Source organism: Podarcis bocagei (assembly GCF_964188305.1).
Source record: "Podarcis bocagei genome assembly, chromosome: 1".
NCBI lineage: Eukaryota > Metazoa > Chordata > Lepidosauria > Squamata > Lacertidae > Podarcis > Podarcis bocagei.
Window position 1 is genome coordinate 79,627,041 of NC_138125.1, and position 26,023 is coordinate 79,653,063.

At 44.6% G+C, this 26,023-nt stretch overlaps 1 protein-coding gene across 7 annotated transcripts in view; it reads right to left on the reverse strand.

The window, feature by feature from the left end:
• Window positions 1–8,045: 8,045 nt before the first annotated feature.
• CRACR2B (calcium release activated channel regulator 2B) overlaps window positions 8,046–26,023 on the reverse strand; it is a 46,029-nt gene continuing 28,051 nt past the window's right edge. For all 7 annotated transcript variants that reach the window (XM_081202824.1, XM_081202822.1, XM_081202823.1 and 4 more), the window contains 10 exons: window positions 25,535–25,722; window positions 23,630–23,701; window positions 23,153–23,207; window positions 17,376–17,660; window positions 16,022–16,157; window positions 14,947–15,028; window positions 12,208–12,322; window positions 11,281–11,388; window positions 10,485–10,561; window positions 8,046–9,033 (listed from right to left, as the gene is read on the reverse strand). In XM_081202824.1, coding sequence (XP_081058950.1) covers window positions 8,949–9,033; window positions 10,485–10,561; window positions 11,281–11,388; window positions 12,208–12,322; window positions 14,947–15,028; window positions 16,022–16,157; window positions 17,376–17,660; window positions 23,153–23,207; window positions 23,630–23,701; window positions 25,535–25,722 — 1,203 coding nt within the window. In that variant the 3' untranslated portion in view covers window positions 8,046–8,948. The remainder of the gene's footprint in view (window positions 9,034–10,484; window positions 10,562–11,280; window positions 11,389–12,207; window positions 12,323–14,946; window positions 15,029–16,021; window positions 16,158–17,375; window positions 17,661–23,152; window positions 23,208–23,629; window positions 23,702–25,534; window positions 25,723–26,023) is intronic.

The window sequence follows — 26,023 nt, forward strand, 5'->3', positions numbered from 1 at the left end:
ATCATTGCCCTTCAGTTAGGCGGGGCAGAGAAAGTTTGAATCCTAGTCCTCAATCAGGACTAGGATTGTAGGAGCGACAATTCTGAATGGAGGCGGATTATTCCTATACTGGATTCCCCAAGGGCGTGGCCATGTCGATTTTTTTTAAAATTGCATTCTAAACCCATCTCTTTAGGGTGCATATACCCTCCCAAGGTGAGTTACAGCAACTCACATGAAACACAACTTTTAAATTCTAACATTTAAAATAGCGGTAAAAACATTAAAGCAGACCAAAAAAAATGTGGCAAAACCATAAAATCACACAAATGCTCACTGGAATTCGTGTGGAACAGAAGGGATGGTACCATTATTTTAAATTACTAGAGACTGCAGTCCCATGCAGCTTTAAGGCACATCCAATTCTTAATGATTTTGAAGAGGTTGCACCAAGGTTGGGAAATTCTTTGATCTGCAAAATTGCGCCAGACAATCACCATTGATTACTAGTACAGTAAAATATGGAAGTCTTAAATCATATATTGTTTGAGGACTACAATTAACCTTCTTCCTTGTGATGCTTCTGTTGCTGCAGGTATGTATTTTCTCAGCACATAAACCACACTATTTTGTCCATGGTAAAATGCAACTTCTGTTTCCCTTTCTATCAGGATCCTGCCCACTGTGATAAATATGCTTACACATGTGTGTATGGTCCGGTTTGTACATTCAACAGAGTCAATTGGCAAAGCTTTTCCTGAATTGAGACACTTGCGAGTTTCTTCTATAAAGTTTCAATCACAAAGTGGCTAACACCTTCCAAAGTTTTATACAGTACTCTTCAACCAACTACAACAAAGATTCCTGAGGCACCTTAAAACTAGCACATTTCACATAAGCTTTCTCAAAATAGAAGAGTTTTCTCCATCAGATGTTGGAGTCAAATGGCAATGGAATGCAAAAAGTACACTCTGTAACAAGAGCTTGAGATAAGCAAATCAAGCTTCACAGCAGCAGGAGCCGAAAACCATTGTCTCGATTCAGACCCAAATTAATAGAACAGAACTTCTTGATAAGTTGTAATTCAGCAATTTCACATTGGATCCTCCTTCCAAATTTAATTTCTTTGTGGGAGGCCATCTTAAGGATAGTAGCAGTGTGTCCTGACAGGTTGAAATATTTGCCTGCTGGTTTCTAAATATTGCCATTTCTGATGTCATATTTTTGTTTAGGAGACTTAGAGTGCACCTATAGTACCTTTAATGTATTTTATGTTCAATCCCCCCCAGAGTCTTAGGCAGAATTGTGCGTAAAATGTACTTAAAATACATTTTACATATTTTTGGTACCATTTCCCCATAGACTCTAAGAAGCAAATCTATCTTAAAATATGTAAAATACACGTGCAAAATATTCCCACTGAGAGTGACAGCACATCGTCAAGACTCCCTGCGAGATTTGCTGTTCTGATTTCAACAGGCGTTGCAGTAGGCATCCCAAAGCAGTAGCGAGTCGCCATTTTCTTAATGTTCACATTTCTTTTAAAAAATAAAATCACAGTTATAATCGGAAACACCTAGAAGGCACCAGGTTGTTGTTGTTTAGTCGTTTAGTCGTGTCCGACTCTTCGTGACCCCATGGACCAGAGCACACCAGGCACCTCTGTCCTCCACTGCCTCCTGCACCAGGTTAGGAAAGAATATGCAACTAACTGTGGAAGCGCCATAATTTTGAGTGCATTAATACACATGCACATTCCAGCACTTGCTTCATTTTAGTCCTTAATCCTCTGGCTTCCAGCAACAGATGATCTACTGGTATAAGTGTGTTGTAATAAATCACTAATGACTATTGAGCCTATGTATTTGTCTCACTGACTCCCCTACTTCAACACAGTGTCTCCTATAACAATACTGTCGGGCACTAGGCATGACGGGATGTGATAGTCATAGAAAAAACATTTCCCCTGCTAAAAGCATCTCTTTTTAGAATTGGAAGTGAGTCATCATTTTCCTATTTAATATTGTCCAGAGGGAATATATTTTCAGTGCATTATTGTAAAGCCTGAGCGCCAAACTGGATATGACTTAAATGCCTCTGCTTGGAATGGAAAAGTTCAGTTGATCAAAATTCACTGAACTAATTCAGAAGTCTCTGAACTAAACCTGAAAGTACTTCCCATAATTGCTAAGTGATCTAAATATGAATTACCGTAGATGCATTCTGGGGTGGAACTTAGAACATTTTTTAGTTCATTTTCCAGTTTATTCTCTCCTCCCCCTGACAGGAGGCCCAGCCTCTTAGCTTTCTTTCTTTCTTTTTTAAAGGAAGTCAGTCTGATATCTGTCAGTATCTAACTGGCAACATCTAAATCTATCTATAGTGATTAGTTTTAGTTTAATTTAAATGCCATTTCCCCACCATGTACTGTTCCCAATTTGTAATGTTGCATACACACCTTAAAATCAACACTTGATTTTGCAGTTATCGGTTATGAAAATGTTTTATGTGACCCAGGATTAACGACCTTTTGTGTGCTATCAGTCCTATCATTAGGCAAATTGAAGCGATTGCCTCAGGAAGCAGATTTTGGGTGTCACAAAAAGGGCAGAAAAAAATATTTTATTTTTTGTTATTGTGTTGTTACTCCCAGGGAAAGGCATTTGAGGGATTTTCTTCCTCTGGTGCAAAAATATGCTGGTAAGTCTTGGGTGCTTGACTCAGGGTGAGCATGGTGCTTACTGTTCTGCCTCAGGCAGCAAAATGTCTTACACCAGCCCTGGTTGTTAAATGTGCCATCTCTACTGATAGTGAATCTGAAGCCTTATTTACTTGGGATCCATTTGCTCGCTTACCCAGGACTTAGAGGAGATAAAGAAGCACCAGGGATTCAGTTCCTTCGGAGAAAAGGGTTATTGTGATCTGCGCAGAGGCAACCAGCGGAATTGTTTCCAAAGGCTGGTGGCCCCCAATACACGTAAGCCAGCAATAGTTATACTCCTGCAGCCCCTCACCCCACCCCACCATATCATATTCCTTGATTTGCCTTATTGCCTCTTTGGGTGTTGCTAAAGCATTTTGCCAGTGCACTCCTTTCGCTTATCAGCCAACCCTGCGTATCTTGTTTGCTCCAGATGTATTTCTCCTCCTGCTCTCCGGGCGTTGCCTCCCAACTGTCAGTGCACTCCCTGCCTACTCCCTTCAAGTGAGTGAGTAAGAGAGAGAGAGAGAGAGATGTTGCTTTCCCTTGGGAGAAAGGCACTCTGTTCATGCCCAGGGGACCTTAGGCATAGTTTTGCAGTATTTCGATACTCCCTTCAAAAGAGGAGAGATCGAATCTATGTGAGGTAATTCTTATGCTAATTGGGTGTAACACTTCCTTTTTTGGAAGCATGAAGGAGTCAGGAGGTGTGGGGGACACATTACCTGTACTGAGAGTCACAAATTCCATTTCCCTTAGTGCCAGGCTTCCAAACACCTGACAGAATTATTTGAAGGGGGGGGGGGACATGCCTCACCCTTGTACAGTACAGCTGCTTGACTCAGAAAGCTTTTGGTCTACTTCAGAGCTCCTTAGGAAATGTAAGAACAGCGCTGGGCCAACTTCACAGGAATCTGAGTCATTTCTGAGGGAAAACTGAAACTCTTTTTTTACATGGCAAATCAAAGGAGCAGCTCATGCTTTCACCTCCACTCCTCCCCCCCCCCCCACTTCCAACCTCCGCAATGCATGCAACACATTTACAAACAGGGCAGACTTGAGGAAATATCTGTCAGCCAATAGTGTATAAGCAGATGCTCTTAAAACCAAGACTGAAATGTTAATAGCTAATGCTCTAAGTAACTTTCCCAAATATAAAGCTCAGCTACAAGTGATAGGGTGTTTTTTTCAAAGAGCGCTTTCCCAGCACTTATACTCTAGGTGCATGAAATACTTCATTCTGCACTGGTTCCTGCCAGTGCATGACTGACATGGATCAGCCTGGGCTGTGAAGATTGTATTGCTGGGATCCTCTTCTGCATTGTATTATTTATATGGTTGATTATTACAGGGATAGGAAACCTAACAAATGGGGTCCAAATGCTTCTTTATTGGACACCTGCTTCTTCAGGACATGCCCCCCCCAGCTTTGCACCCCAAGTGTTCTTGCTGCCGTCCTGGACTCTGCTTTCATCATCTGAGGCCCTTCTTCATATACCTTCGCCATATGAGGGTGGCAACATGAGAACAGGCCTTTTCTGTATTGGCTCCCCGTTTGTGGAACGCTCTCCCCAAGGTGGTTTGCCTGGCGCCTTCATTATATATTTTTAAGCGCCAGGCAAAAATGTTCCTCTTAAACCAGGCCTTTGGCTGATTAATATGCTACAGCCTTTTAAATGTGTCTGTGGGAAGGGGGGGTATTGTTTTCCTGTTTTGTTTCATTTACTTGTTTTTATCCTGCATTTTATTCTGTGAACCGCCCTGGGATTTTATGATGGACAGTATATAAATTTGATAATTAATACAATAAATGAATAAGAATGTGTCTTTAGCCTCTCATTTCTCTGGAAGGAAGACAGAGAGGATTGTGTGTAGAAACAAATTTACTGCACAAAATTAATATCTGACATTTGCTGCTGCTCCTCCTACTTTTGCCTCTGGCCCCACCCATCTCTGGCACGCAGCACTTGAAAGGTTGCCCAAAATGGCTGAAAAAGTCTCCCCATCCCACTTCTGGTTCTTTGCACGTATATCTTCTTTTCTCCAAGGACCTCCAAGCATGCGTGGTTCTCTCTCCTTTCTCCCTTTTATTTCCACAAAAGCCTGTGAGGGAGGGTTAGGCAAGTGACTCACCCAAGGGGGGGAAAGGCCTAACTTTCCCCGATAAAGGGTGGCATACATTGGGGGCTCACAGAGGGAGAACGTCCCGTTGAACAGGCAGAAGGAGCCCTTGTACTAATGGGACAACTCTTGTGCTCTCCTTCACATGGGTAGTGAGGGTGCCATCACTGTCATTAGCCTGGGTGGGTACAATCAAGGGTGCCAACTTGAATAAAATATGGGGGAGGGGCACAGGTAAGCCCCGCCCTGTGTAATCACATGACGTGAGGCACACACACCATTTGAATGGCAATGCCCATCAACTGGGGGGGGGCAGCCGCCTCAAATATTTTATTGGGGGGCAAAGACCCCTCGGCCCCTAGCAGTTGGCTCCCATGGGTACAATATACTAAGAAACTCTCCGTCCTTCCTTGGACACTCTAGTAGGGCCTGCTGTGTGAAGAAATTGCACATGTATTGCGCTTTAAGCTATTTCTATGCTGCCTTGATTTTTATTTAAAAGAAGGGCAGGATAAACTTGATGCCATACATAAAATTAGGCATATTAAAACAGGGTAGGGTGCACAGCCCACTGGATTAATCAATAAATTTTGCCCTAAATGCACATTGTAAAGTGTGTGGAGCAGCCTTCGCTAACCTGCTGTCTTCCAGCATTTTTGGACTACAACTCCCGTCAGCCTCTGCCAGCGCTGCTGGAGGGCCCCAGATTGGCAAAGGAATAGGCACCTGAATGTCCCTTTAAGGCCTTCACACATTCCAAATATATTATCACGCCTTTGCTGACATCTTGGATAGCTGTTGTTGTTGTGACACAGCACCACCGTGTGTTCACTTGAATGAACAGCAAGTAAGGGCCTCCAATCTATAATGTATGTATATACAGCAGCATGTCAAGAACAGAAACTACCCTCAAGGGCATTTCATTCTGCTTAGGCGGGGGGGGGGGACCCTCTTCACTTCACCCATGGGCATAGGCCCTAGAACAGTGTTTCCCAACCATTTTTGGGCAAAGGCACACTTGTTTGATGAAAAAAATCTCGAGGCACACCACCATTACAGCCCCGTGACGTCAGCGCGCAGCGTCGCGCCGGGAGGGACGCACGAAAGTGTAAGTTTCAATTTTTTCCCCTCCCCTCCTGTGTAAAGGGGAATGCACTCTGCTAAGTAAAGGCACTTGCCACAGCAGCGTCAACGTCACAGCACCCACCGGCACCCAAGAGAGAAGGGGTCTCAGCAGCCCTTTTGCCAGGAAGAGGAGCAAGAACGAGAGGAGGAGGAGGAAGAGGAAGAGAGTCCCCCCAAAAAAAACATTCTCCTTTTGATCTTCCTTATTTGCAATTCCTCATTGCAAAACAGCGGTTGATATACAGCTGATTTTTTTGTTATTACAGTCCCCACCCCCTCACCTAGAAAAACACCACCTGTCAATTTTTATTATTATTATTATTATTATTATTATTATTATTATTATTATTATTATTCCCCGCCACTCTGGGAGGCTGAAGCCCTTTAAGGCTTCCTTCTGTCCACTCTCTGTGAATTACCTGCCCGGAGCGGGTTTCTGGGGGGGGGGGCGCTGCTGCCGGTGTCCTCCCTGTCGAGTCTCGCCTTGCCCGGCGCGTGGCGGCCGCCCTTTCCCACACTCTGCCGGCTGCGCTGCCAAGCCCCGCGGCTCAGCCTGTCAGCGTTACCGGGCTCGGCGGGCGGTAATTCCCGAAGAAAGCCGGCGGCGCTTGAAGAGCTGGCAAGCCCCCATTTGCATGTCTGTTTTCCGCAGCCCTTGGAGAGGATTAAGTTCCCTCCTTCCTGCCGGGGAACCTCCAAGCTTTGGGGGTGGGGGGGGGGAGGCAGCAAAGCAAGGCAGGAAGGAGAGCGCGGCTTGGCTGGGTGAGCTTTGGCAGGGGCAGGGAATGAGAGCCGCGAGGCGGGCGCTGCGGGCGGAAGCGCTGCCCGCCGAGCTCGCAGGCAGCCAGGCAGGCAGACGGCGAGAGCCCCGCGCTGGGCGGCCTCTCCTCGCCGCCGCCGCCCGACTCGCCCGCCTCCCTCCCACGGAGGTAGGCTGGTGTGCCGTGGGAGGGAGGCGGGCGAGTCGGGCGGCGAGCACACGCGGGGCGGTGAGCGAGCTCCCTCCCACATCCCATCGCCGCTCGCTTCAGCCGGCCTACTGGGCTGTCGCAGGCGGAAGGCCTGCGCATGCGCGAGGTTTTCGCGCCTTCCTCCAGTAGGCCGGCCGAAGCGAGCGGCGATGGGATGTGGGAGGGAGCTCGCTCGTCGCCCCGCGTGTGCTCGCCGCCGCCGCCCCGCCTCTCGCCGCCCGACTCGCCCGCCTCCCTCCCATGGAACACAAGGCAACGTTCCGCGGCACACTAGTGTGCCGCGGAACACCGGTTGGGAAACACTGCCCTAGAAAAAGTAAAACAATAGGAATACTTAACTGACCAATCACATCAGTTCAGCCCCCCCTAACAAAGTCTTGCCCCCCCCTAACAAAAATCCTGACTATACCCATGACCCACCCACCCTCCAGAGAACAGTCCTGCAGCAAACAATGCATGGAAGAGCTTCCCCGTTTACACACAGCTATCTTTAAATCCAATTGGATTATTGCATGTTTATCACAATACAGCATTAATTGAAATGTTCCCAAATAACAGACAGAACTAAGGGCTGATTTTGCTAACTCTAGAGGCCCATTTTGCTTAGATCTATAGCTTCGGTCAAGCCTTGGTAGCAACTGAATTAAGTAAAATGGTATTATTCCTGGTCCACCTGTTATGTATACATTTCCATTCCTTCACTGCTCTTTATCAGTAATATTGGGGAGCCTACTTTTATTAGAAATCTGAGTCTTTGACCAGCTTAAACAGATGTAACACATTTACAATACTATATTGTACGTCAGGATGGGGAGTCAGCGGCAACACAGCCAGATGGGTGGGGTATCAATAATAAAATTTTTATTTTTACTATGTTGCTGGAGTTCCAAGTTCCCATCACCTCTGACCTTTGGCCAGGCCGGCTGGGCTGGTGTTAGTTGGGGTGCAATGACGTCTGGAGGGTACCAGATTCCCCATCACTAGTGTATGCTTTTGTGGACTCAAGCACCCTTTGTTGGGTGTATGAAGTGAAATCTTAAATAAATAAATAAATGAGAAAAATGTAGGGTGGAAGTTGAACAGCAGTGAGCTGCAAACCGCAGTCGGTGAGAATTACAGCTTAAACACAACAGGCACACACAGCGGAGTGGTGATAATTACTGAGATGATTGTATTAACACATGTAGCTGGGCAGGAAACCATTCACAATACGCAGGTATCCTATTGGTAAGCTCCCACAGGAGGTAGCGATGGCTACCAACTTGGATGGCTTTAAAAAAGAATTTGGCAAATTAATAGAGAATAAGGCTATCTATGGCTACTAGCCATGATGGCTAGGTTCTACCTCGACGGTCAAAGGCATTATGCCACTGCATACCAGTTGCTGGAATCCCATGTGGGCAGAGTGCTGTTGTACTCATGCCCTGCCTGGATGTTTTCCACGGGGGTCTGTCTAGTTGGTCACTGTGAGAACAGCATGCCTCACCAGACCTGATCCAGAAGGCTCTTCTCATGTTCCTGAGCTCATGACTTACGATCATCTCCAGAGGTAGCCCTGCCATGCAGGAGGGAAGTGCTTCAGGCAGAACCAGGAAGAGAAGGGAAGATGAAGGCAAGGAATTGATGCTTTTGGTGCAGTGAGACTATAGCAGAAAGCTGGTACCACTCCCCTCCAGTCAAGTCATTATCACTTTATTGTTGCACGACTCCATTGCAATAACTTACACTTGCATAACTCACATTGTTTCTGAGTGTAGTCTTGAGACCCTGTGAAGTAGCTTGAATGGTTTTATAGGCAAGTCAATAATGCTGGATCTATGAGCTGTGATTTGAAGCACTTCCCTGAAGCATTGCGGAAAAAGCAGGAGCGATTTGCAGCTGCAAAAGATGTCATGTCACTTTGATACAGCACTCTTTTCTTTTTTTAAAAAAAAAAGATCTTGACTCTTCCTTCAGTTCAATCACAGTTATCCCTATCTTCTTGCATGGAGGCAGCCAACTCTGTGCTTTAGGCTGTTCTTTATTTTCTAACATATCCCTGAACGATTCTGTTACAAACAGCATCCCTTCCTCTTGTTGTACTCCTCCAGGTGCAATGCCTGCTCTCTCTGCTTGTCCTCATGTGCTGTCAACAGTCTGCAACACACACAAAATAGGAGGTCAGCACAGAAGAGAAGGAGTAAAGTAAGAGACAGGCAAATCAAATTGAGGGGGGAAGAAGCATACATTATCTCAGCATGAAAGGATGAGTACTCTAGCATCACACTGACAATCCAAAAAGCCAAACTAAGCTCACTGCTCCTTCAGAGACATCCAGTGTACCTTAAAGCATCCAAGGCAACATGATTATCAAATTCAAATCAAAGTGCATCTTTCGCAACTTATTTGGGAGCAATTCCTCCTGAACTTAATGGGACACACTTCAGAGTGTGCATGTATTTGTTTGGACTGCACATCATCTTGAATTCAAGTATTCTCAAACTGGCTTATGATTTAATATGTGATATCTGCTGAGAGAAACTGACCTTTCTGGGGAATCTGCAAGTTAACCCAACAGGCAGAGCTGGCTCAGCCAGTAGACAGGGCGAGGGTGCTACCTCAGGCAGCAGAAGCCCCCTGAGGCAACACTCCACTCCCCCCCCATGCACCCTGCCTGCCCTGCAGCCTCTGACAGCAGCAGAGAAGCGCTTCCGCCATCAGTGTCGATTTCAGACAAGTTTGAGTCCATTTCTGGCAAGATCTTGCCTGAAAACACGCAATATCTTGTGGAGTATATAAGATCTCACACGATTTTCGGTGAGATCTCACTGAATCAGCACCAATGGTGCTGCTGCTTCTCCACTAGTGCCAGATGTGGTAGGGTATGCAGTGGCAGCAGAGTGGGCTGTGCAGGCAATGGTGGCAGCAGCCGGTATTGTGGTGGCAGTGGGAGTGGGAGTGGCAGCAGCGGCAGGGGAAGGCAGCACTTCCAACAGGACAGATCTCCAGCATAGATCTGCTCCTGTCAGGAACTCCCAAGACAAAAACAAGAGACAGAACCTTAGCAAAGAATTAAGAACTTATGTAATCATTACATTGGCCATAGACCTCCCCCACAAACCTTCCATTCCCCAAACACTAAAATGAAGTGCTAACATTCTGCCTTGTGAGATTGTGGTGGTGAAGCTCTATGGCAGGAGTTGTTAACCTGAAGGCCTCTAGATGTTACTGGACCCCCAGCTCCCATTGTTTCTGACCATTGGCCATGCTGGCTGGGGCTGATGGGATCCAACAGCATCTTGAGAGCCACATTTTCCCCAGCCCTGCTATATGGTATCTGAGCATCCTACGGAGTATCCACCCTGTGATAAATGGAGTTTAACTAACATTTGCAGTGTGGCAGTGCTGAAAGCACACAAGGCAACTGCAAAACACGGAGGAAGAAGTTATCTCCACCCACTGGACTCTTACTGTTTAACTGGAACCAACACACTGCTATGTTTTGTCATCTGTTGCTGCTTAACCAGGACCAAGCCTAGCAACTTTGCTGCAACTGGATGAGTGGCTTCTGCTCTTTTTCCAGTTTTATGGGAACTGTTTGCACAGACCTTGCCATGTGCAGCATGGGCTCCTGAATGTTATAGCCAGTCCTTGCACTGCACTCATAGAAGACAGCTTTATATTCCTGCAAAAAGAGGGAAAGAAGGCAGAAAGTAACTTCAATCAACAATTGTCAGAGTCTGCCACTGGAATAACATTTCCCCCCTTTCTTGCTATACCCATTAATATATTCAAGGTTAACCTTCCTGAACACTGAAGATACTTGTCTTCTTAAAGGTTCCTTGCTATCTAATTTTCAATGGGGTACCTAATTTATGTGAGTCAAAGCTCACTCACATTGAGTTCTTTTTGTTGGGGGCCATTCACAAAACCTTCAAAAGCCCAAGGTAACATTCTAAGGTTTGAATAAGTTTACTGGAAGAATGTTTGCACAGGAATGCTTGAGGCACAGATTCACACATATCCCTGAGCAGCATGAATTTTCCTCCAGGTCCCTACTTCTCACATACCTGATTCTCATACTGTCCTGTTATGTCTGTAAAACACATTAATTTACCTCCCAGTGTCACCAACGCTTAACCCTAACAGGTTTACTCTGAGATTGCAAGGAGACTGGCTTCCAAAGTGATGCCTTATGATCGACTTTTCCCAAGGCAGATCCTCTACTTTGAAATATTCATTCACTTCCTTCTGTATAGAACCATCCTAGAAAATATTTTCATGCTCAGAACAACTCCCTTAAGTATTTCCAAATATTATCATCAGTTATGGAAGATGCCATAAAGTTTGTTAGCAGTGAAGGAGATTGGTGTAAGGAGGAAAGGGAGATACAGAGAACCAGACCTTTGCCAGCCTTTCCCCCTCAGCCCTGGGGACTTTGGGTTCCTCTTTGTCTGCTGTATCCATTTTGTTTCCAACAAGAAATATCACTGCACCATCTTCAATTCCATCCTGAAGAAAAGAAGCCATAAGACATTGCTCAATGAAGCGTGTGCTCATAATTAAGGAGAGAGAGGCTAATTCCTGCACTCGAGTATAAGGGTACTTAGAGAACACCTGACCATTTTCAGTTTAGACAATAGCTAAGCAAAGTTCTAGAACCTAGTTAAATGGTGATCCATAAAGATTATGATTATTAGAATAAATTACATAGTGCCTTTCATTTTGAGAAGAAATAGTAAGGTGGTTCAATCCGATTTGTGCTCTTAGGGATCTGAATAATTTGCATGTTCTGAATAAGGGACATTGGGGATAAACTCATCATATTTTTTATTTAAAGAAGAGTCAAGTTAATGCTTTGCCTCAATATTTTTTGGCATGCTTCAACTATAATTAAAGTCAATACCTGAGTATTGTTAAGGTTAGGCTACCTGCCAAGCAGAAAAGGCTCAATTTAAGGAAAGATTAGTTTGCTAGCACCCTTTTCTTTCTCGATTAGCTCTATCCTTTACTCAGGTTAGAGCCAACAGGGATTCCTCCTACACCTTTCTCCAGGTAGACGAATAGGCTAACTGCACAGCCACACATGCTCCCTCTGCCCTAAAGCTCCACAAGATTTCCAGCTCTCATCACCACAAATTTGTTGCCCTGTTATCAAGACTCCTTGGGCCAGACTGTTGCTGTAAGGAGGACCATACTTTCTTCCTCCGGGTGGCTTGAATGGGGTGTGTCCACACACAGACACCATTTGCTAGTACCGCAGTATCAAAAAAAAGAGGTATGGACAGTAAAGACCAAGTTATCCGTGTTCCCTTCCAAGTTTATTCTGACCTGAATACAACTCATCCAGTTTCGGACCGCCATGAAGGAGCACTCTGCTGTGACGTCATACATGACCAGGATGCCATCCACTCTCCGGAAATACTGCTTGGTAATACTCTGGAATCTAATGCCAAACAAAATCTGAGAACCTTAAATGCATTCGTATTTTGGCAGACATTCCACTACTCTTAACTGAACCTAGATTTGGACTCCCTCTGTGTGGCCTTCTCATTGCTAACAGCTCAAAATGGAGGCTTGTCTCCACTTACAAAATGGTTATGGAGCACATTCCAGTCGTTTCCTTTGGAAAGCTGAGGCCTTCATAGAAGAAGCCTGGACGAACTGAGGATTTCCAACTGGGTAAGGTATTGGGTTACATGCTGACAACAGCTTCCCAAGCAGTGCTTGTGCCAAAACAGGAGGTATCACAAAGGAAAAGTTTTGAGAGGGGACATAACTCAACAGCAGAATGTGTTCTTTGCAGGCAGAAGTTCCTAGGTGCATTTTCTGGTATGTTTTGTTTCATTTCCTGTTAAAGATCAGACATCTACTTGAAACTCTGGGGAGCTATTGCCAGTCAAGAGTAGACCAGGGGCCCCCTATGTGATGACTGAGTGCATCTACAATAACCTTTTCCCCTGTTGAAATTAGACTTGAAGACAGCATTTGATTGCAGCCAATATAATAGGTTGTGGTGTGTGCCCACAACAGTTTCTCCAGTTTGAAATGTTCCCAGAGGTTGAAAAAAGGTTGGCAACTCCTGCCATAGGCAATACTCAGCTAGCTATGCAAACAGTGTGCCCTGGCAAAAGGCAGCATCCTGTGTACCTCCTAGCATTGAGGTTTGGCACCACTGTAGTTGGTCTTGTGCAACAGTTGCTGTGTCATCTGGACTGATCCTGCTGTTTCTCTCCCCCCTCCCACCAGCAGCAAAGAGCACAAGGAACGGCACAGTCCTAAGGGGCTTGGATGGAAACCAGGAGCACAATTTTAGCAAGCCTCTCATCAGTGGAAGTACTACAGCCGCTGGCATGACTGTCATAAAGCACCCTTAACTTGGAAGAGGTGCACCCATAAGAAGAAGGACCCTTGTGTTCACTTTGGAGATAGAGAAGATTCTGCTTTAAAACAAGGGTGGAGAAAACAGGTTTTAAAAAGGAAAGACTGTCTCAATGGCATGGGCCTGCATTTGACACTCATTGTCATCTCTCATACATCAAGGTTGTTTTTCTTCCTGGTTTATTCCCATCTCGCTGAATCACAGCAACAGCTAATGAGTCACCACTGAGTTTTACACTGCAGCAGGCAGCTGCAAAACTAATGTATATATTCCTCTACACACATTTTTGAGCAGGGTCGCTGCTCTCCCTTTAAATAATTATTTAGTTGAAAGGTAGGATAGAGCCACTTAGGCAAAGAAGGGTCTGGATGTTGACCCGGGTTGTCTCCATTGCATTTCCTGTAGAGTTGTGTTCCCCCTTCTCTCAGCTGCTTAGAGTGTGCCATTTCAGAAAAGTAGGTGGAAGGATACATGTTGAATTCTAACCCCCTCCCCCAACAAAAAACTCACTGCAAGTAGAAAGTTAGCATGCCAGCGAGAAAGGAGGCTAGAGTATGGTTACCAGATTTTTTTCAATGAATTCGGGACACTTTTTTTTTTTTAAGCTGAGTAGCAACAAGGAGTCAGTAGTGGGGATGGTGAGGCAAAAGACCCTGGGCCCAAGCACACATGCATATTGTATAAAGGTGCAAAGCCCTTCTTTCGCACCCTGTGTAACATAAATGCGCAGTTTTTAAAAAACTGGGCAACGGCCAGCCGTCCACAACTCCCAAGCCTCCCCCATCAGTCAAAACAAAGGGGGAAGGGGGAAGGAGATCTGTACTGTCGGATGTCCCCGGTTCTCCTTCAGCAGTGGCGGTGGCAGTGGCAGTCAGCAGCCCAGAGCCAGCCTGGTAGTGCAGTTGGCTCTGGCTGGCTTCAGGAGCTGCTCGCTGCCGTGGCGCTCGCCATTTTTCCTCTCCATAAGTCCCCATATGATGTGTTGCACACAAGACACATCATATGGGGACTTCCGGCAAGGAAAAATGGCGGGCGCCACGGCAGCGAGCAGCTCCTGAAGCCAGCCAGAATCAACTGCGCTACCAGGCTGCCTCTGGGCTGCTGAGGCTGCCGCTGCCACGTTTCCCGGGGTCAGATTTGCAAATCCGGGGACTGTCCCCAGGAACCAGGGATGTCTGGTAACCCTAGGCTAGAGGGCTTGTCTAAACATGACAAACGTGTATAAGAAAACAGCAGTTTCATAAGGGGGAACTTTGGAGGAAATAAGTGCTGGGAGAGGGGAAGCAGCACGCAACCTTTTGCCTTGCCCACTCCTTGGGTCCAAAATATTTCCTCAAGCTGCTTCTCCCCTGACCCCCCAACCCACCCCTCTGCTTCAAATTGCTCTCTCCCCAAGAGAAGTTTTATTTTAAATGCCCACTCATACCTTGGTCATGAGGACTTGCTACACATGTTTGTGTGCAGCATACAGTACTTCCATTTATATAAAGAAAACTGTAAGTGGCCAGATTCTAAGAGTCTTGCATGCAAAAGAAAAGTACTGGATATGTGAAGTTTTACACTAGTCAGTTATTGCTGTTAGTGTTCAAGAACATCTGGAAATTTTGGAAGAAGGTTCAAGTCTCCTCATATTATCACTGTGTGCTTTTAGGGCTATTTACTGATCTAAATCTCACAAAATCCATTACCTTTCCTGCCCAGCTGTATCCCATAGCTGCAAAACCACCTGTGTGTTGTCAACCATCAAGTTCTTCACCTGGTAATCAACGCCTGCAGGAGAAACAAGAGGAGTCTAAGGCCAGGATAGCACAGTGGGCAGAGTTGGACTTTGCATCTGGGAGTCCAGGTTAAGCATGTCTGCTTGACTCCTTTTATGACTTTGGGCTTGGGACAGGGCACCCTTGGCCGCAGTTCCCAGCAGTTAAAGGGGGGCAATGAACTCCTTCGCAGTACTGTTGCGAAGAAGGCACCACAGAAAAGTCTGTAAAGCATAATCACAAAGTAAAAGTGCTATTGAAAACAGTAGACGGTCAGGGCTGGGGGGAAATGGGTGGGTTTGCAAATAGGTTCATTATTTATAGAGTGGGCTGCAGGTTATTTTCTTGTCTGCTTGGAAAGCACGTGCAGCATCTGGTATGCTACCACAATTTGAAGTTAAGAGTCCTCCCAATGGCTATCAGTTAGTAGGGATTTGGGAGTTAATGCCTTTAAACATTCTTAAGGCACTAAGACAGAAAGTAGCCACCATTTGCTCTTATCACCATCCCTCCACCAGTCCTCTCATCCATTCCCTACCCCTCCACTACCTGCCACAGAGCAAAGTTAAGAGTCCCATGATCACAGCGGCAAAGGAGTAGACTTGACAAGAGGCCTGGTGAAAGAACAGACTACATGCGTCCTGCCATTGTGCCTTTTAGAGCATCACGGTATATATAAACCTTGCCTCTGACTGATTGGTTGTGATTTGAATTAGTCAGATCGTAGCACTTAGCTTGTCCTTATCCATTTGTAACTATTCCAAAAAAAACCATTTTAAAAATCCTCAATGTTAGTTGACTTTAAACATTATACCGCTAAAGGAATACATAGTGTGGAATGTCCATGGGGAATATTGCCATGTTTACAGTAGTACTGAAAAGGGGGATGTGTAGTTCACAAATATTTCTGCTGCAGAAGTTGTTGAGCACATGGCACAAGCCTCACTTAAGCACTTCTTAAATTCCCTTATGCCTCTCCTTTCTGCAGTTTGGGAGCCTCAGTTACCAATAGTTGAGCTGATCCCAGCCAGGAATCTATTGTAGCAGAAGCGATGGATGAAGGTGCTCTTGCCAACTCCGGAATTACCAAGAAACACTACTTTGAAGACATGGTCAGGAGAAGAACTAGCTGGCTCCAATACCTGGATGTAAAAGCCATTATCAAGGTAAGAATGAAAAGGAAGAAGAAAAGTTTATAGAGCTAGGGTACAAATTGCATTTAAAACATTGCAAGGAACAGACAGTGGGAACGCTAATATGAGCAAATTTATACCCATGTTCATATCTGCACAACCAGTTGCATAGACTGAGGCTATGTTCAGATATTATCCCCACTTCTCACTGCCTAGAAAGCATCTGCATAAAGATCAGGTATAACACTCAAGCTCACATGGTCCAGCAATTCTAACCTCACACTATCAGGGAGATAATGTGTTTAAATAAATGTGGGATCTCCTGATCCAGTCATTCATGTCACCCCTATAGTGAAGTGATGGCCTTTTCCCCATCTCACCTGGAGTACAAAATATATGTACAGAGCCTGTTAATATTCACCTAGCTGAAACAGTTTTCAGACTATACCATATGGGAGGAAGCAAAGACTGAAGAGCAATTTTAAAAATATCCACCTGCTTTGCAACATTTGGCCCTGAATAGATACAGGAGGTAAACAAAAAATTTCCAAAGGTTTTGCTGATGGATTTTCTTGTTTTTCTCCTTAGCATTTCTGTTCAGTGTCACTTCAAAATTAGAAAATATAATTGCTACTGGGAATATAATATGCATATTAGTGCAGGAAGCTAATTGTCATGTCCCTGGCCCTAAACGATTCTTGGAAGACTGAATCAATTGAGGCTGTGGCTGCTATACTGGCTGAAGAACAGAACGAGGCTACCAATTCTGAACCCGGGGTGATGGTTGTCAACCTGTGGACCCTAAACACAGGGAACTTCATGGCCACTCCCATGAGCCTGATTCATGCAAGGAACCAAGTACATCCCATTCCACAATGCCTGCCACTGTCAGATGCAGAAGGACTCATCTCCAGGCCAGGAGGTCCTCGTTTTAAAAAGTCACAGGCAGGGAAGTAGACAGGAGAGGTAGGTAACCTGGGCTATAGGAGTTATAAGGTTGCAGTCAAGCTTCAGCTTTTTCCTGAGCAAGTTGCTCACTTGGAGCTCTCCAAGGTACTGAAATGCCACTCTTCCTTCCTATACCCCAGCGTGACCTGTGGACTCCAACTTGAAGTCAGGATGGGCCATTTAGTATACACAAAAAAGCCCACAAATGATTCAAGATTCAATAACAAAAAGACAATACATAAGGTTAGTATTCCCCACCCCACCGCCAGCTAGACTCACCACAGTTTCATTACCAGTGGGCACCCTACTTGGTGATAAATGAAGATAATTAGGTCTGTTGGTCTTTTCTCTCTGGATTGTGCTGGTCTTCATCAGAGACTTTGGCTTCCCAACATTTCCTGTTTCCTGCCTCTCTGTTTTCCTAAGAACCACATATTCCTCCACAGATGAATTGATTCCTCTTCCCTGCTTCAAACTGGCAGTGTTGGTCAGGAAGAGTTTACAGTTTTTCTCTTCCAAATAAAAATCTTTTGGCAGGACAAGGGGAGTACTTCCTGGAGCAAGCTGCCTGTGCCAAGGCACACAAATGATGGGAAGAAATGTCCAAAAGCATCAGCACAATCAACATCAGCATTTACAGAAAACTTACCCACACTTTTATGTAACGTCAGCACTGATGAGGACAGGAAACCAACAGTCTTAAAATGTGAGGAGGGAGGAGAGGAGCAGCAGCAGGTATATCAATGGGTTCCAGAATCCTTAAGGCATATCCACACTACAAATGTATGCTGGTTTTTAAATTAGTTTTGCCTCTTGGGGCTCCACTAGATGGGACACTGAGAATTGTACTTTTGGAGGGGCTCCAAGAAGTGTCAACACCCACAGAAATGAATGCATGAACAAAACAAATGAACAGTTAACATGTGGAGGTGTGGACAGGGCCAGAGGCAATGCTCATAAGTTTTGGCAATCTACCTTGATTATCCAATATGCCTATCTAGTTGTGCTCTATATTTATATATTACCATCCCAAAGGAGGCCAAAGCTGTTCACATAGTTCAGAAATGTGTGAAATAACTTTGCTTATGGTTTTCTGCCCCTCCTCTAAATGCATGCAATGTAGGAAACTTGAGGGTGTGTATATGTTGAATCTCCTTGTTATCAAAATTAGACTCACCCCCTCCTACCCACCTACACAGTCTCATTCAGTCACCAGTGCCCCACAGTCCCAAGTTCATCAAAGGGCAATTCCCCAAGGACACCCATTGCCTCAACCTTAGTTCAGTTGAAGAGGAGAAAGGGAGAGAACAGTGTGCCCCAACAGACCGACTGTGGTGACTACAGACCGACAGCATGCAGTGGGACACAACACAACATATTCAGCTCTGACCGTTTGACTGGCTTCTCCTCCACTAGGTATTTGCCTATCGCTGACCCCTTCTTCAAGAGGGGTCTTTCGCTTTCAAGTGCCTGAAAATTAGAGAGAGCAATTTGGAATCTGTCATCTAAGTAAATTAAGAAAAAACAACCACCATGTCACTTTGGGAGAGGCTCTCCAACAGTTAGTCAAGATTACCCCAGGAGCTGACATTTTGTGGCTGATGAGACATTAAAAGGTTTTTCAGTTTTGGGGTTGGCATACAGAAAGTACTCAACTTACTTCAGTACCCCACTTGTTATTTATATTTAAAATTTAAATTCCAATAACAAAGAATGCATTCTCAGGATGAAAGTACAATTTCCCAGCTTTAAAATGCATCCCAGAGATGTAACAGTTCTGCACCCTGCTTCCAAAGTTGTGTGGATCGCTCACAACAGATTAATCATGATGGGACATTTATTGTGCTGAATACGGTTTAGAATGATGAATCGAAAGATTATTCATAAATATATTAGTTGTTTCATTCAAGTGGGTTTTATTGTGTGCTTTGGGCAGACTCAGAACCCAGTCTTAACCATCTGATTGGACCTCTAAATGGTCTGTCATAATACAGTCATACAAAAGAAACACTTTACGCAATGGAATATGAGCACAAAAGAGGCAATTGTTTCCTGGCTATTTCTCTAGCTCTTGCCAGCTTTTATTGGCTCAGTGTAACATTGGCATTTAAAAACAGACGATAAAGGAATATTGCATTATAATGACAGAACACACAAGCATGAAATATTTGATGAGAACGATGACAGGGTGCATGGCATTTTATTATGGAAGTCTGGATCACAGGCTCACATTCCAACAACAGCATGAATTCTGCAGTATTTTGCCATCACAATGGTTGTTGTAAACACATACCAAAGACACATATGCTGTAACTAGACCCGTGATGAATGGGTTGTACCTGGAGACCGGTTCCTAGACTTCTGGAAGGTGCATGCAGGTTTCTCATTAAGGGACACACAAAGGACCAGATTGTACATGGCACGCAACTCCCTCCAAAACTTGTGGATGTATGGACTTGGGGAAACTCAGTTTCCATTCATAACACACAGCGGTACAACCAAGCGCAGTACAAAATGCAGAAGCTCAAGGCACGATGTTTTCAAATATCAATTTCAAAATTAACTTCAGAATGTTTAGGGTGGTAATCCGGATTAATGAACAACTGGGGACCTGAAGGGATTGGCAGAGGAAAAGAAGATGCAAGGAGCCGAGTAGTCCTCTGCAGCCTTGGAACTTGGAAAGGTATCAGCAGAGTTTCCACACTGTGCTTCAACTGTCCTAGTTTTGCACAGTATCTCAGGGCCTTACTAGAGTAAACGTTGGAAAACTCTTTTGAAATGCTTTTAGAAGCATCTGTGAGCAAATTAGACTAGGCCTGGAGTGCCTGATTGCTTGGTCCAATCTGAGAACTCAGATATGCCCATTGCAATCTCTTCAAAAGGATGAGGCAGGGGGCAAATCACCTGCTGGATCAATGTCTTAGCTGCACTTCGCCATGCAAGGCACCTGCTGTGCCTTTTAACTCTTGTCTTGCCTATGTACTGTGCTGACTGAAGCATTAAAGATTTTGGCAGAAACCAAAATCAAAGTTCAAGCTCTTCATCCAGCAGGGCATTTCCTCCCATTTAAGTGTGCATGGATCCACTCAGATTTCTCCCATGTTTCGTCTAGTTTGGCCTTCTCCCTCACAGTGCCAAATGATTTCCAGTGCTGGTATTTATGCATAAACAGTCTTGGCATATTTAGAAGATTTTAATACTTCACTATTGCAAGGTCTCCCTGTTATATGTTGAAGCAGACTTGGAAATATGTCTTGCAGCGCTGGCAAACTGCCATAAACGTGCAAGCAAGAACAAGCCAGATATCTCTCCTACAGAACGATGCACTGTTAAACTCTGGCAACCTGATTGGTCCATCATTATGTCACAGTGAATGAAGACTGGTACTGACTACCAACCAGGAATCTCTAGCTAAAAAACAGTACAGTTGCAAATCTAACGACAACAGAAACACCAGGCTAGGAAGGCCCTTCAGGCTTTAAAACCAAAAACCTCACCAGATCTACATTATGCCAGTATACCCCAAGTGTGCATTGGAGTTTGTGCTCTTCTCTATCTTAAAAAAGCAACAGCCTGCAGATGCTCCAACAGACAGACACAAGCATTGCAGTCTTGGACAAAAGAGAAATATACAAAGGGCCCATCATCAAGAGGCTTCAAGACAGGAAGTTGCTGCTTCATCAGCAGACTTCTTTTCTCTTTGATAATTCTCTTTGATGATAGAAAAAGCCTTCTAGAAACACCATACTTTTTTTAACTAAGGCAAACAGACATCTTTTGTTTTTTTACTATTCTACTGCACACTCTTGCAATGGAAAGATTGCTGCAAATTACAGTTAGCATGAGCAGATATCAAGGTGTGTGTGTGTGTGTGTGTGTGTGTGTGTGTGTGTGCGCGCGCGCGCATATATAGTTGACAGGAACATAATGCAACATATTTTTTCTACTAGAAAAATTAGAACTCAACTTCCTTCATTCCAGTTCCTCCAGCATAGCTGTAGTTGGTACATCTTGATACAAGACTGAGGTTCAGAAAAAAGGGGGGATGTTTAAAAAATAGAAACAAATAAGGATCCTTTTTTCCATTAACTGAAGGTTTACATTTTACTTCAAGAGTCTGATGTGCTAACTCTAACCCATGCAACCTGCCTTTATCCAAGCACAGTCCACAGTATTATATTATTTGTTTCTGCACTAAACCAGTTCTTTAAATCTGCAGAATGACTGTATGCAGATCAAAAGCTTGCTCTTTTTGAATTCCCACATCAGATGCAATCTGCATGAAGAGTGGTGGGTGCCTTTCTTCCCTGCATCCAACAGAACCTCCATCTCATTAATATTTACTTTTCAAAGAGGATCAGACAACAAAAGCCATTGTAGCTTGCCTGGAGCCCATATTCCACTAGAGAACAGATATAGCAGACTGTCAAAGGGACAATCCAGCGGCTACTTTGACATGTGAAGAAAAACCAATTTATGTCCATATGAAGTCTCTCCACGTCCCTCCATGCCATACTGTAAATTGCTTTCAGTGCGACCCCACTCAAGAGTTCTAAAACGTATCCCGTGGTGCCGCATGAAAGGGATGCTCTTCAAAAAAGACATTAAAGTGCCAAATGGGATCTGAGAACTCACTGCATTGCTCTCTCTGAACTGCAGCTGCAGAAGACAGTTTCTCCCTGTTGCTTCTGCTGCATTTAATGATCTCATTGAGACTATGGAGATCACATGCCCCCAGATTTATCTGGAGATGCAGCCACAGGCCTAGTAATCAGAAAGATGAGTCGTGGGACAGCCGGAGAGCCAGCCCACTCATAAGGCAAGGTAAAGAAGCCACCTCTGGTGGTGGAAACACAACAGGCGGTGCCCCACCGGCTCTCCGCCTGCCCCACCACTTCCACTGCAGCTGGAACGCTCCCTTCTAGGCCTGCAGAAAAGCTTTGTAGAACAGCTCACACTTGCTCAGCTTTGCAGTTGCTCTCTCTCCACTCCTAGGTAAGAAAGGCTTCAGTGGGGAGGCAGCAGCAGTGTGTGTTGGGGAGGGACACCTCGTTTCACCCTCAGATGGCAAAACAGGGTGGGCCACCCATGGACAGACAGACAGGTGCACAGATGTTTGCACAATCATACCCAAAGATTAGAACATTGCACTGGAAACTTCCCTCTCCTTTTTACACAAAAACATACATAGCAGCTTCAATAAAAACATTCCTGCACCCTACGCTTGTACAACACTAAAGACTAGATAGCTGATCAGCATACGCCCCCCCCCCTTATACTTCATTCCTGCCCTGCATTTGTGAAGCAGGGAAATCAGCCGCAAGAGGTCTTTTGGCTCATCTTCACATTTTGGTTGTCTGCCTCGCTGGTCTACGATCAAATCTACTAAGTGGTATGTTTCGTGGACATTACATCTCTCCTACCAAAAACAAACTGCCCAGGGATGGAAAAGGCCCATTCCAGGAGCAGGCCAAAGTAAGAGGCAGAAACAGACAAAAAGACATCTTGTTTTCAGTCTCTTAATTGTGGGCTGCGTGACAATGGAAGCCTAGAAGGATACAGGCACAAGGTGATATAGCAGAAGAACTATAGGCTGGAATGAGGCAAGGCGGTTCCAGAGATGAATTCCAGACTACTCTGCAGAATGGTGGTGGTGGGAAGAGAAAGAACGTAACTGGGCCTTCTCCAGGCTAGATGGTAATGGCTCAGCCTTAAAACATGGACATTCAGCTACGGTTCCTCTGAATGGAAGCCTTACTGTACGAAGTTCAGGATATGCAAAACATTCTCTCCCCCTCCAGTTTGGAGGGACACCCAACTGTAAATGCTTTCTTGTAGAGTCAGGAGCCAGCAGTCCTTATTGCCCCCTTTGTAATTGCCTGGTTTAAAAATGTGCAGCTCTCTCTTAAAAAAATAATAATAAGTCCACATGCAGGCACTACAGGGTTTCTCAGTCAATGCCCCCCCTGTAAATGAAATGACCCCAAGTGATGGCAACAACAGCAAGCTGCAAAGGGGAGGCGACGGGGGATTAGAATTTTCTTTCTCAGACTAACCAGCTTCTTGGCTTCAAAGGCATCTCTCTCGTCTCGCAGTTTCTTGTTCATCTCCCTGCTCCAAAGGAAAGAAAGATACACAGAGGTAAGCGGTGGCAGTTGCTCTACACATACTGTGGTAGGGAACTAACAATCCTCAAAGAGAAGTGAGAAAGGGGAAGAGACCACTCCTTTTCACAACCACAAATCCCCATTCAGGTTTCACAGAAGCTTCCTGTGGCCTAAATCTTCACTGCAGAAATGGCTTTGGTGCTGCTCTCAGACATTACTTTAGCACCATCTATTGCTACATGGGACCTGAATCACCCAAAGCACCGGCCCCTGTACAGCTTGCTGCTTAGGTCAAGTGGCAGCCCTGTGGGTCTGGCCAATTCCGCTGGTTTTGTTTGAATAGCTGACTTAACACCAAGGAGCTTTTTTATTCTATATCTCCTATACACGTGAACAAGCCCTCAAGGCAGATGCCCCCACCTTTACCTGAGCAGTTCCAGTTGTCGCAGGAGGCTTTTCTTTTCTTTCTGCATATTCTTAGAGACTCTGAACACATCCCTACATTTAAAAGGGGAAGGGGGGGTTAATGTTTTAAGGGTTACAAGTTTTGTCCTGTGCAAACGTTGATAATATGACCCAAATGCCAAAGCTGCTGGTAGCAATCGAGAGCAGAGGGTGGACTAATTAAATTAACACTGGGTTAGGAGCTGACTCCCATTCTTGCTCTCCATGACTTGCGGATGCAAAATATCATTCTCTTGGTTTCCAAGAGAAATTCCAGCTGAGGACCAAATTTACATGTACCCTTTTTGCACCCACCACACTGCTCTGCTCCCCAATCACTCCACCTCCCAAATCACTCCACCTCCCAAAGTAGCCTTTCCTGTTAAAAATGAGCCATCAGTCTATGTTTGCATACAGTTCAAAATAATAAGAATGTTTACTGTGCATACTGCGTATTTAAGTTAAAATGCCTACATCAGCTCTAGATTTTTTTTTATTACTAAAAATAACAACCCTGTACCATTTGGGACTTTCTATCTGAGGAGAAAAGGTGGCAGAAGATCTGCCTACTGGGATCCTATTGTTCTGCAGACGTTACGTCCAAATTCTTATCCCGGTTTATAACTGAAGTCATGTTTTGGCCAATTCAGTATTAGAAAGTAGATTTACTCTTCAATAAAGCAAAGGATTGCCCAATTTGCAGTGACATCATACAATTTGCAGTGACATCATACATCTGACTGATTGCTGTGGAGATCAGTGTTATTGTTTGCCACATTGTTTGTTCTCAGACTGGTAGGAGCCGTGGTTTTGACAATACAAGATTTGGATTGACCTTTTATGAATTGCTGTGGGGCTTGCTTTCCGAGCCATTTCTATCATGGTCTTCTAGGAAACGTAACCAGGAAAATGATTTTTATCTCTAGTTTACACAGATCAGGGATAGCCAATGTGCTACCTTCCAGGTATCGTTAGACTCCATCTCCCATCATCCCTGATCCTTGTCCATGCTGACTGGGGCTGATGGGAACCGAAGTCCAAGAACATTTAAATGGCACAACATTAGCTACCCCTGACAGAGAGAAAAGAAATCATGTTACTAACTCAAGGCCACATAGGAAGTAGAATTGTGGAAGAGAATAAAAACATCATGCATGTTCTAATCCTTTAACTCAGTCCTGGAAGCTAGAAAGTGTTCATGCTTACAGACCCTCTTTAATTTATTTTATAAAAATAATGTAACACTTGATTGTAAAACAACAACAAAAACTACCTCAAGGTGGTTGTCTACATATTTGGGTAAGGCTTGCCTAAACAAAAACACTTTTAGCAGGCGCTGAAAAGAGTACAGTGAAGAGACCTGTCTGATGTCAATAGTCAGAGAGTTCAAAAATGTAGGTGCTGCCACACCAAAAGATCAATTTTTTACAAATGCAAACCAGGTACAGTGGTGCCTTGCAAGACGAAATTAATTCGTTCTGCGAGTTTTTTTCGTCTTGTGAATTTTTCGTCTTCCGAAGCACCTCTTCAAGCAATGTACCCTGGGTATTAACGGTTTTAAGAAAAAGGAAACAAACTTGCAAGACGTTTTCATCTTGCGAAGCAAGCCCATAGGGAAATTCGTCTTGCGAAGCAACTAAAAAAACGAAAAACTCTTTCGTCTTGCGAGTTTTTCGTCTTGCGAGGCATTCGTCTTGTGAGGTACCACTGTATTATGTGGCGCCTGTAAACAGTGCCAGTTCTGCAGTTTGCAGTAGCCACATATTATTGCTATTCATTTCTACATTCTGTAGTCCCACTGATTAACTAATTAGCGTAAACCAGCATTACACAGCAAAAGCAACTGGCACTTTTCATTGCATGTTCTACAGCCCCACCCCAACACACCTGTTTTTCTGTTCCTGCTCTAGCTGGGCGTCTTTCTGAAGCTGTTGCAGGTGACCTCGGGCTACCTCCAGCTCCCATTTGCTTCTCTCCAGTTGGTCCAGGAGATTGTCGTTCAAGATTTTCAGCCTCTCATTTTGCACCCGCATTTCCAGCTGCTCTGAGCTCTGGGACTGTAACTGATGTTCCAGCTAAAAATATGTAAGAAATCAAGATGAACAGATCTGAAAAACCAAAAGTACAAAGGCATCAGTAGCCAGTGTCTGCAAGCAGCTTTGAGCTGTAGGGGAGGCAGAATAAGAATATGTTAAATTAAAAAAAAAGTTGTACAAAGGAAAACAGAAAGCAGAGCAATACATCTGTGAGGTTTTTTTAGCTGCAATGCATTCAAGTACATTAATAACGATAACATGTTAAGGACCTGAACCAATGGATTTAAGTTACTAGAAAGGAAATTCCAACTAAACATCAGGAAGAACTTTCTCACAGTAA